Source organism: Helianthus annuus, chromosome 1 (assembly GCF_002127325.2).
Source record: "Helianthus annuus cultivar XRQ/B chromosome 1, HanXRQr2.0-SUNRISE, whole genome shotgun sequence".
NCBI lineage: Eukaryota > Viridiplantae > Streptophyta > Magnoliopsida > Asterales > Asteraceae > Helianthus > Helianthus annuus.
The window spans coordinates 110,970,267-110,982,685 of record NC_035433.2 but is presented as its reverse complement, the minus strand read 5'-3'; the positions used below and the strand labels follow the sequence as shown (position 1 = coordinate 110,982,685).

The following is a 12,419-nucleotide window of genomic DNA, read 5'->3' as shown; positions in this document are numbered from 1 at the left end:
GCGACCGTCAGAAAGCCTACGCGGACAAGCGTAGAAAGCCTTTGGAATTTCAGGTCGGGGACCGGGTATTATTGAAAGTCTCACCCTGGAAGGGTGTGGTACGTTTTGGCAAAAGGGGCAAACTGAATCCGCGGTATGTCGGACCGTTCGAGATCATTGAGAAAATTGGCAAAGTGGCCTACAAACTGAACCTACCAGCTGAACTCGGTGCAGTTCACAATGTATTTCATGTGTCGAATCTGAAGAAATGCCTATCAGATGAGACCCTCATAGTTCCTTTTAAGGAACTCACTATCGACGAGCGGTTGCAGTTCGTCGAGGAACCAGTTGAAATCACGGACCGGGATGTTAAGGTCCTCAAACACAAGAGAATCCCTCTTGTTCGAGTTCGTTGGAACTCCCAACGTGGCCCAGAGTACACCTGGGAACGCGAAGACCAAATGAAAGAAAAGTACCCCCAGTTATTCGAAACCAATGCATCCACTACTGAGACTGAAGCTACTACTACTGAATTTCGGGACGAAATTCCAAATCAACGGGGGGATGATGTGACACCCCAGGAAAACCAGTGAACGATGTAACTTACCTAGCTTCCTCAGTGAGTGCGTACCAAATTTCGGGACGAAATTTCTTTCAAGTTGGGGATAATGTGACAACTCGAATTTCCAAGATTCGATTTCGTATTTATTGCTCGATCATGTATTGACTAGTCGTTTATTTGCACATTTGGTTGCCATGAAATTATATACGTTTTGATTGTTTAATTGTGCATGGTTGTTTGTTATTTGTGAAACTTGTCAAATGTGTAAACTTGGTGGTGGAACTATGAAATAGTTATGAGATGGTGTGCATGTGTAAAATATAATACTTAGGGAGGTAGAGTGTAATTAGTGAAATCCTAGATACTTAACCCTAACCTCATTTCACTAATCATTTGCACACAAATCCAAAGCACGTACTTGTAACTCTCTAATCCTCTAGCAAGCATCATCACCAAATCATTTGGCACAAGATAATCATCACACTTGATTCCTCTTTCTCTAGGATCATCACAAGGTAATTGTTTAATCATTGTTGTGATTAATTGTTGATTGTTTGATTGTTTTCAATTCTTGATTCTTGTGAATTCTTGTAAACCCTAGCTTTGATTTGATGGTTCTGTACACTAAATTGATTATGATTATCCTGATTGTGATGATGTGTTAATCGTATAATCGATCCTCTTGATGATTTAAGATGCTAGGTATGATGAATGGACAATTGTTAATTGAACAGTTCGTGTGAAAATGCATGAGTTAGGGTTTCACGTTCGTATGTTAGCAAAAACGTAACTGATATGATTCTCTCCTGTATTGGAATTCATGTTATTATTTGCCTGAGTTATCATAATTGTCTGAGTTTAATGGATTATGATGGTCCGAGTATGTTCTTGGACCGAGTTTAGGGAGTTGTTTGTTGTCCGAGTTTAATCTATATAAGCTGGACCGAGTTTAATTCATCAACCTTGACCGAGTTTATTTAATGTTAATGTGTGATGCCCGAGTTTAAACCCCCTCACCCTAGTCCGACTTTGATGAAGGGGATCAAAGTCCGACTTTAATTTCATGTATATGGTCCGAATATATATAGTTGCAATGGTCCAAGTTTAATAAGTTCAATATGGACCGAGTTTAAAGTTGTTGGGCCGAGCTTATTGAATTGTAAAGTGGACCGAGTTTAATGAATTGTTGAGTCCGAGTTTAATGAATTGTTGAGTCCGAGTTTAATGAATTGTTTGGGGTCCGAGTTTAATGAATTGATGTGATCCGAGCTTAATGAAAGTGATGTGGTCCGAGTTTATTAAATGATTTTTGGTCCGAGTATAATAAATTGTTTTGGTCCGAGTTTAAGGACAAATCATTGGACCGAGTCTAATTGACTATCCATTGGACCGAGTTTAAACATGATCACCCATGTCTGAGTTTGTATGTTGATTTAATGTCCGAGGTTGTATGATGATACATGTGCTATCCGAGTTTTGAACAGGGGAGACCCCCCCCCCCATACTTGTCTGAGTTTTTGAGAGGTGCATGATCCTGTAAATGTTCATATGAACTAAGTGAATTGTATGAAGGGGTTAACTGTTATGTGATACATGATTTATACATGATATTGACTATCAAGCACTATGTGACATTAGATTACATGCGTATCATTTCGAACATGAACTGATTTGTTATACGTGCATACAATAGGACTTGATTAATTACTTGTGAGTGCATAACCTAGCATACCGAGCAAACCAAGGTGAGTTCACACTCCTACTAAGGCATGGGATTCCCGGGTCGTGGGAATGGGATAAAGGTTACCATTGACTAAGAACGTATATATGCTTTTCCTAGACTATCACCTACCATGGTCCTCGGATGTCAGGACGGTTCCGTAGGTTAGGATAACACCTACGTGGTCATATGCCAATTACTGCCTCGGATGTCAGGCACGCACGTAAAACCTACGTGTACGCATTACTTACTTCTATCCTCGGTTGTGAAGGATACGTGCGTAAAACCTACGCACACCCCATACGCGCTACTGTTCTCGGATGAAGAATAGGGATGATACGAGTAGTTGATACGAATAGTCTAGTGGTCTCATAACATGGGAAGCCCCCACCTGTATAACTTACTATTGGCCCAGTAGAGCCACCCGTTACTTACTGTTACGCACTTACTTACTGTGAACTCGCTCAACTAGTTTGTTGATCATTCTGTTACATGCCTTGCAGATCGTTAGGTACTTGGAGCTTGCACTGGAGAAGCGGGTCGTTGTGGACAAGGATCGTGGTTTCTACGTTGAACTATTATGACATTTAAAAACTATTAACTATTGTTGGATTATTTACTATGCTTCCGCTACACTTTGAAACTATGGTTATGTTTTGAACACCTATCGCATTGGATGGATGGTTTACATTTATTTTACTTAATATTAATTACATGTTCAATATGATTGGTGGCTTGATCCTGGTCAGTCACGCTCCCAAGCGGTGATACTCCGCAGGTGGATTTTGGGGGTGTGACAGTTTGACCATTATATGTAAGGGTATTTTGGTAATCTTACCCTATATTTATTTTTATTATTATGTTTATTATATATAGAGTAAACTGCAATTATTATTGTTATATCTAGATCTGAACCTCCATCATCATCATCTTCAACCATCACCGTCGCCATCTGAACCGCCACAACCACCACTGCCGCCACAACCATCACCGTCGCCATCATCACCACCCCCGCCACAACCAGTCTTGTCTTCTTCGTTATTGATAAGTCTAGATCTGAACCTCCATCATCATCTTCAACCATCACCGGAAGAAGGTGAAGAACATTAAGCATAGTGGGAACATATCGCTTGATGATGTTATTGAGATAGCGAAGATTATGCGAGCGAGGTCACCGTTTACATTACCGGAAGCGAAATGTCACACCAGAGATGAGTTCTGATTGATGAGTTCTTTGTCGATGGGATTGATTGCGGGTTTCGTCTGAGAAGATGTGTGTGCGGTTTTCTGTTTTTTGATTGAATTAGGGCTTAGTATTGCCTGTTTTGCCAGAATTTGAAGGAATTGTAAACACTTAGGGCTGTAAATTGTGAGATCTGGATTTGAAATTGTTCTAGTAGGATTACTTTGATTTTATGGAATCTGTATGCGTGGTTTTCAATTTGTTAAATTTAGGGCTTAGTATTATCTGTGATTTGCCTGAATTTTGAAGGAACTTGAAACATTTGATGTAGTTTGTGAGATTTTTATTTGAAAATTTTCTAGTAGGATTACTGTTTTAATGATCCTTTGAATATGCTCAAAATGTTTAATGAATCAGGTGCAGTTGTTGCTCTGTTATATCATGTTTTTATGGTTAACACTTGACAGAGTGTTGTTAGTGGATTTTGTGCATTATAAGGTGGTGTAAAATATTCAGTTAGTCACTTGTTTGTTTTAAGGATAGGTTAAATTCTGCAACTAGGATTGAAAATAACCTAAATTGGTTTAATAGCGAAAACCTTAAAACTGGTTGTTTTAGATCATTTGTTGATATTGTGTAATGGTATACTGAAGAAACTTCAAGTTTTTTGAGACGATGCAGACATATAGAGGGGGCACAACCTGTTTGTATGGCTAGAGGTGGTTGTGGTGGTTGTGGTGGTGAATGGCGGTGGCAGTGGTGGTTGTGGTGGTGAATGGCGGTGGCAGGGGTGTGGAGATGACGGTGGTGATTGTTGAAGATGAAGGCGGGTGGTGGGTTTTTTAGAGAGAGAGAGGGGGGGGAGGAAGAAGATGGCAGTGGTGGTTGTGGTGGTGAATGGCGGTGGCAGTGGTGGTTGAGGGTGGTGGCTGGAGGTGGCAGTGGTGAATGGTGGTGGCAGTGGTGGCAGGGGGTAAAATTACAGAGTAAACAAAACACAGGGGGTAAAATAAAAGGGTAAAATAGTCATTTCACCACCAAGTCAACAGATCAGTCAACAAAATTGAGCTTAGGGGGTAAGGTTGCGACATAACAGTGAACAGTGGGGGGTAAAATTGCAATTATTTCCTTAGGGGGGTAAGAGTGCCAATGACCCCTAACATCAGAGGGTAAAATTGCAGTTTACTCTAAAAAAAATAAACTAAGAAAATATTTTCATTAATATTAAAACCACATTACATAAACTTAAAAAAAAAAGCATACACTAAATAAAAAAACCAAAGACTTAATAAAAAAAACATAGAGTTAAATAATTTGATGTTTTTTCATGATGTCGTGTTGTAGTTTTTTCAACATCGACCGTTTCGGCTCGGGTTCGTCCTCGACATTCATCGATATTATTTCCCATTCCTTGAGCCGAATTTTTCATCGGAAATTCGGATTTTCTCATTCGACAATTGGACCTTCTCGCGTAACTTTTCTTCCGCTACACGACTTTTTTCTTCGACGACTCGCTCCTTCGCCTTCGTCTTTTGGGCCGAGATGTCGTTGTACATTTTTAGGTGTTCCATAAACTCAACCATGTTCGGGTCCACCTTCTCCTTTTCTTTCCCCTTGGCCCGCTCCTTCTTTGATTTGTCTATGCCCGGTGGACGCTCCGCTTCATGTACGGCGTACTCCTCTTCGTCAAAGTCGGCGTCATCATTTAAGTTTATGTGACACCTCGCGTCCGATCCACCGGCGCTAAAACTACCCGTTTCCGATGTTTTTGGCGTTTCGCCATCTCCACCTCGTTAGGAATCGGCGACCATTTCGGTTCCTTTTTCATAATTTCCCACGCGCGAACGTGAGCAAAGTTGGTATTACCATTGTTGTTCTTATAGTTGTCCAACGCTTTTTTGAAAACATCGTCGTCGCTCATGTCGCTACGACGCCCACTTGTATATAGTTTATTATATTCCGCGCAAAACTTATTGACCGCCGAGTTCAATTTACGCCACTTTGACGACACCGAGTCGATATCACGATACGGGCCTTGGTCCATAAGTTCGAGGAACTTTGCCAAAACCTTGGACCAAAATCTGTCACCCGTTTGGTTATTACCTATAATAAAACAAACAAAATATATTAAACTTAAACAAATTAAACAAACATTTAAAATATCTAACTGTTAAAAAAAATAAAAAAATTTCAAACAAACTAACCAAAGTTTAAAAACTAATAAACTGTTAAAAAAATTTTCAAACAAAGTAACCAAACTGTTGACCATCAAATTTAAATAAACTGTTAAAAAATTAAAAAATTTATAAACTGTTAAAAAAAATTTAGAAAAACATACTTAAAAAAAAGTATAAACCTTAAAAAAAAGATAAACCTTAAAAAAAATACGAACCTTTTGTCTTGTTGTTAGACATGGCTATGAAAGCCTTGGCTAAGGCTTCTTTTTCGATTGGCGTCCGCTTAGTCGACTTCGGTTTGGACGATTGATCACCAACCACTTGCTTGCCTTTGTTTCGTTTTCCTTTTCCTTTAGCCGGCTGGGTTTCGGGAAAAACCTCCACATCGTCGTCAGGTTCGGGTTGTTGAAAGGGTTGCATCGGGATCGGTTGGGGTTGAACGGGTGGTGTCGGGTTCGGTGGGAAATTATAAGCACCCCGCAACATCATTTGTTGAATGGCTTGATTTTGAGAGAATTGAGCGAATTGGTTTGGCGAGTGTTGGAATGATGCAAACGCATTTGATGAATATTGCGAGAATTGGTTCGGTTCTACCGTCGGATAATATGCCGGAACCGAGAAAACATTAGGTTGGGTCGGGTTGTTGGGATTGTTCGGGTTGTTTGGATTGTTCGGGTTGTTCGGGTTGTTGAATGGTTCCATTTTCTATAGAGTATGATGTTTTATAAAAGTGGGAAGAAGATTTATAAAAAAGAATTGAGAGAGATGAAATTTTGGGTTAGATTTGTGAATGGAGGTGAAAATGGAAATGAAATATATATATATATATTTAAATATTTGACCGTTTGTTTTTTTTTTTTTTTTTGAAATAAGGAAATTTTTTTTTCTTAAACGGTAACTTTTCATAAAAGGGGCCCCACTTTTCGATCGTCGCCAACGTCCGAATACAGACGAAAGGGACGGGGACGGGGGGGGGGGGGGGGGGGGGGGTATGCAGGGGCGAAGGATTTAAGGGGCGGGGAGGGGCGCCCGCCCCCCCCGAATTTTTCGGTTAGTAGTGTTATATATGTACGTTTCGTATAGGATTTTGTAGGTATATACGTTTTCGACCCCCCGGTTTTATAAAAAAAATATTAGATATATACGTTTTCGACCCCCGGTTTTAATTTTTTTATTTGTATAGCCCAAATAAAATATTTAATTAGTCTAAATATTATAGCCCAAATCATTATATTTGAAAGAATACTAGAATGTATATCATATAACCCAAATCAAATCATTATATAGCCCAACTTAGAAGCCCACCCTATCCCAAAAAAAACCCAAATTCGTTTACTTTGTGGTCTTGTACTCTTGTTCGACTTCTTCAATCTTCATAAGGTTAAAGGTATGTGTTTTTTATCTTTAGGTTTAATTTAGGGCTGCAATTTATGTGATTCAGGTTGAAATTAGGGGTGAAATTGGTCCGAATTTTTGCCCTAAATTTGTTGAATCTTTCTGTAACTATGTCTAGTTTTATTTGTTTAATCTTATTGTGATTTGATTTAGATAGAAATTAGAGTTTGAAATTTAGGGTGATTTATTAACTTGTGGTGTCATTAGATTATGCTATGTGGAAGAATAAAATGATAACTTCTTTTTTTAATGTTTGAGAACTTTTTTTATTTGATATTAATGTTTGACCCGACTCGACCCGAATCAAATCACCGACGTCTGACCCGAACATACACCTCGAAACTACGCGATAGAATTTTTTTTTAGGTCCATTACTTTCCGACCCCCCGAACTTTTTTTTCAAGCTTCGCCACTGGGGGTATGGTGTAGACGGCGTCGGAACATGGGGACGGGGGGAGAACTATGCCATACCGTAATACCGTGTAGCCTTATATCCATTACTTGTTACTGTTAGGTTTGGATTTCGCAAGAGCATTTTTATCCTTTCATTCGTGGTGTTAGTATTTCGAGGTAGTCTTTCAAATTAGATTCAGGTTGTCATTTGTTATTGTTAAAATATTAAAAAGGAAAAACACAAGTCAAAGGAGTAATGGTCGGCTTCCAATATTGTCTCCTAAATAGAAGATCTCACAGGCTGTCACCAGCTTTTAGTTACCTTGTTTAGACTCTTTTATTCTCTATTTATGTTGGTGTTCCTTCCCTGTGTAAGATCATCCTAAATGAATACAAAATAATATTTATCTCTGAATACCAATTCAAGATGGTATCAGAGCATGTTTGATCCTGGGAAATTCTAAGCTTCAAGATGCCAGACAACGAAACAACTGTCAGCCAAATTCCTGATGAATTGACGATGCAGATTGCTGCTCTTCTGAGAAATGGTCTCAGAACACAGCAAACAACAACAAACTCTGAAAATCTATCCTTAGGGATTAAACTCGGGGGTGATAACTATGCCTTATGGGCAACCCTGATGAAGAAAGCCATTGGAGGCAGGGGAAGAAGCTCTCACATTACGGGCGACCCCAAGCCTCCCTCAAAAACCGACACAGATTACTCACGCTGGGAACAAGACGATCAGTGCGTCTTCACCTGGATTATCCAGAACCTCGAATCCAACTTGGTGAATAACGTTTCACAGTATCCGACCGCAAAAGCCTTATGGGATGGTTTGGCAACTACATACGGGTTCGGAACCGATTCATTACAAGTCTTTGACCTCCATAAAAGAGCCAAATCCCTTAGACAAGGATCTGATACTTTGGAAGATCTGTGGAATAAACTGCAAAGCATATGGATGTCCATTGATAGAAGAGATCCAAACCCCATGAAAGACCCGGAAGACATCCAGATGTATAATAAGAAGACTCAAGAGCAAAGGTTATACCAATTACTCACAGCACTCGATGACAAAATGGAACCTGTAAAAAGGGATATTCTGAAAAAGGACCCTCTTCCAACGGTGGAAATGGCGTACGCCACCATACGCAGGGAAGATGCTAGAATGAATATTCTAAGATCTGGACCATCCGATAATGAGTCAACAGAGATTGGGATGGGATTGGCTGCAAAAGACTGGTCACAAAGAACAAAGTTTCGACCTAGAGATAAAGAAGACAAATCCAAGCTCTTTTGCACCTACTGCCAAATGAAGAGACACACAAAAGACCAATGTTTCAAGATCGTCGGTTATCCAGAGTGGTGGGGAGACGGTCAGAAGCAAAAGAATTCGGGGGCTGATGGCAAAGGAACGCCGGCGGCAGGAGGGGGAGTGGCTCCGGTCGAAAAAGGCAGTAGCGGTGGTTTTGGGGGATTGGCTGCAACCACCGATGATACTTCGATAGGTAAAGGGTTTGAGAATTACATCTCAAGCCCTCCCACTTTTTCTTTATTTGCTGAATTTAGTCAAAAAGGAAATGGAAATAAAAAATCTAAAGCCTGCCATGTTAAGCCCATATCTCAACCTAAAAATTCAAAGAATTGGATCTTTGATTGTGGGGCCACAGATACCATGTCTTATGATCCCAAAGATTTTTGTAATATATCACCCCCATCTAAATCCCATATTGAGACCGCTAGTGGGGAAATGGTTCAAGTCAAAGGGGGAGGTTCTATCATTTTTTCAGAAAAAATGAAAATTAACAACTGTCTATACATTCCCTCTCTTTCCTCCAAACTTTTATCCATTAGCCAAGTTACAAAGCAACTTAATTGTGTCGTGCTCATGTATCCCAATTTTTGTGTTCTACAGGACATTCGTACGAAGGAGATCGTTGGGCGTGGTACTGAACAAGGAGGCCTCTACTACGTTGATGAGGTGGTTCACATGGGACATGCCATGCTTGCTCATGGGACAACCGAAAGACAACTATGGTTATGGCACCGACGTCTTGGAGAAGTGTGAAACTTGCATTCTTGCAAAAAGTCGTAGAGTCTCTTTTAATCAAAACGATACTAGAGTTGAGTCTGTTTTTTCTTTAATCCATTCAGATGTTTGGGGTCCGGCTCCGAATAGCACCAATAGTCGGTTCAGATATTTTGTTCTCTTTGTGGATGATTTTTCACGTATGAATTGGGTGTACTTCATGAAACATAAGTCAGAGGTCCCTGAAATCTTTTTTATGTTCTATAAAATGGTTCAAACTCAATTTAAAAATAAAATACAGATCCTCCGTTCTGATAACGGGACTGAATTTGTGAACAAACCAATGAAAACCTTCTTCCAAGAAAATGGTCTCATCCATCAAACTACTTGTCCCAATACTCCACAACAGAACGGTACCTCGGAACGAAAAAATCGCACATTACTTGAAAAAACACGTGCAATCATGATTGAATCTCATGTCCCTTTGTCCTATTGGCCAGAAGCTCTTGCCACATCGGCATACCTTGTTAATCGTCTTCCAACTCAAATCCTAGGACATAAAACCCCGTTGGATGTCCTAGCCACCCAAGTAAAAGTTCCATCCATAATGACCTTACCTCCTCGTGTTTTAGGATGCTCGGTGTTCATTCACACTCCAAAAACTAATCGAAACAAACTTAATGCCTGTGCTGAAAAATGTGTTTTTAATGGGTACGGTGTCCACCAAAAGGGCTATCGTTGCTACAATCTTGTCACTCGTCGGGTTCATGTAACCATGGACCTTGACTTCATCGAATCTGACTATTTTTTCGACCATCAATCCAGTGCTCAGGGGGAGAAAATAAGTGAGTCACTCGATTGGTTCGATTGGTTGTTATATCATAGTTGCTCGACGGATGTTTCGACAGAGCCGGTAGATGGCGCCAGCGAACCTGCTTCAGCCAACGTTGAAGAGGATGACGAGTTATCTCACACAACCAACGATTCCCCTAAGGACGATGTCCAACATGAAGTCGAAGCCCGAGAGCCAAATTCAGATATGGCAAACAATGAGGTAAACGACTCACAACATCACGAGAATTCCACAAATGTTACTAATCATGACAGGTTAGAAAGCTCGCATGTGGAACATGAAGAACAACAAAACACTCCTGTCCTCCCTCCCAGAAGAAACAGGGGAGTCCCTCCTAACCGGTATTCCCCGGAGCACACCTCTCGCACCTCCAAATATCCAGTAAAAACCGACAGGGGGAGGGTGGCACAAGTTGCAAAAGCCTTCTCAGCCACACTTCTCTCAGAAAAGATTCCTACCACGGTCCAAGAAGCCGAGGAGACGACTGAATGGAGAGAGGCAATGAATTTAGAAATTGAGGCTTTGAAAAAGAGTAGCACATGGGAAAAATGTACTTTACCTCAAGGGAAGAAACCAGTTGGCTGCAAATGGGTATTTAATATCAAATATAAATCTGATGGCACCATTGAACGACACAAAGCTAGATTGGTAGCCAAAGGATATACACAAACTTATGGTATCGATTATTCTGAGACTTTTTCCCCAGTTGCTAAAATTGATACTATCAGAGTTCTTTTCTCAGTAGCAGCAAATAAAGACTGGCCACTCCATCAATTTGATGTTAAAAACGCGTTTTTGCATGGAGACTTGAAAGAAGAAGTTTATATGGACCCTCCCCCGGGGTTCTCAGATGATTTTAAAGGAAATGAAGTGTGTAGACTGAAAAAGGCATTGTATGGGCTCAAACAATCTCCGCGCGCGTGGTTCGGAAAGTTTACTATGGCTATGAAACGTTATGGGTACAAACAGAGTAACGCCGACCATACCTTGTTCTACAAGAGGAGGGGAACTCTTGTTACATGTCTTATAATTTACGTTGATTACATGATCATAACAGGAAGTGATGAAGAAGAAATTAACTCCCTCCGGAAGAATCTCTTCACTGAGTTTGAAATGAAAGACCTTGGGGGATTGAAATATTTCCTAGGGATTGAAGTGCTTCGGTCAAAAAAGGGGATTTTTATCTCTTAACGAAAATATATCTTGGACTTGCTTGTTGAAGTGGGCATGGTGGATTGCAAGCCCAATGATACTCCCATGATTGTGAACCATAAACTGAGAATGGTTGAAGGAGCCAAACTAGCAAATAAAGAGAGGTACCAAAGGTTAGTGGGAAAGCTAATTTACTTGGCCCACACTCGGCCAGACATTTCGTACGCAGTGGGAGTTGTAAGCCAATTCATGCACAGCCCTCAAGAAGATCATATGGAGGCGGTCATGAGGATTATCCGATATCTAAAAGGCACAGTAGGGGAAGGAATCATGTTTAAGAGAAACGGCCACCTAGATGCTGAAGTTTTTACAGATGCCGACTGGGGAGGAAATCCGAATGACAAACGATCAACCTCCGGTTACTTTACTCTCCTTGGAGGTAACTTGGTAACGTGGAGGAGTAAGAAGCAAAAAGTGGTGTGTTTATCAAGTGCAGAATCTGAGTTTAGGGGTATCGCTAAAGGGATCACTGAGATCCTGTGGTTAAGGAAGATAATGAAAGAAATTGGTGCTCCACTTAAAGGTCCAACTCAGTTAAGATGTGATAACAAAGCTGCCATTAAAATCTCAGAAAACCCGGTACAACATGACAGAACCAAGCACGTTGAAATAGATCGTCACTTCATTAAAGAAAAGATTAAAGACGGTACCATCGAACTCCCGTTCGTCAGGTCGGAAGATCAACTAGCAGACATTCTGGCAAAGGCCGTTGCGACTAAAGCGTTTAAATCGGTTTTAACCAAGTTGGGTATTGGAGATCCCACTACACAACTTGAGGGGGAGTGTTAAAATATTAAAAAGGAAAAACACAAGTCAAAGGAGTAATGGTCGGCTTCCAATATTGTCTCCTAAATAGAAGATCTCACAGGCTGTCACCAGTTTTTAGTTACCTTGTTTAGACTCTTTTATTCTC

At 40.4% G+C, this 12,419-nt stretch overlaps 2 protein-coding genes across 2 annotated transcripts; one reads left to right on the top strand and one right to left on the bottom strand.

Annotated features, from left to right (window-relative positions):
* Window positions 1-4,841: 4,841 nt before the first annotated feature.
* Window positions 4,842-6,323, bottom strand: LOC110927255. Its single transcript, XM_022170912.1, has 3 exons — window positions 5,837-6,323; window positions 5,198-5,547; window positions 4,842-5,123 (listed from the first exon to the last, which is right to left on the bottom strand). The coding sequence occupies exons 1-3, from the start codon at window positions 6,321-6,323 to the stop codon at window positions 4,842-4,844; spliced, it is 1,119 nt and encodes a 372-aa protein (XP_022026604.1).
* A 1,558-nt stretch (window positions 6,324-7,881) lies between these two features.
* LOC110927245 (retrovirus-related Pol polyprotein from transposon RE1) lies at window positions 7,882-11,485 on the top strand. The gene is made up of 4 exons (XM_022170900.1): window positions 7,882-9,171; window positions 9,328-9,474; window positions 9,567-9,641; window positions 9,743-11,485. Exons 1-4 carry the CDS (start codon window positions 7,882-7,884, stop codon window positions 11,483-11,485), a joined length of 3,255 nt encoding a protein of 1,084 aa, XP_022026592.1.
* Window positions 11,486-12,419: the final 934 nt, after the last annotated feature.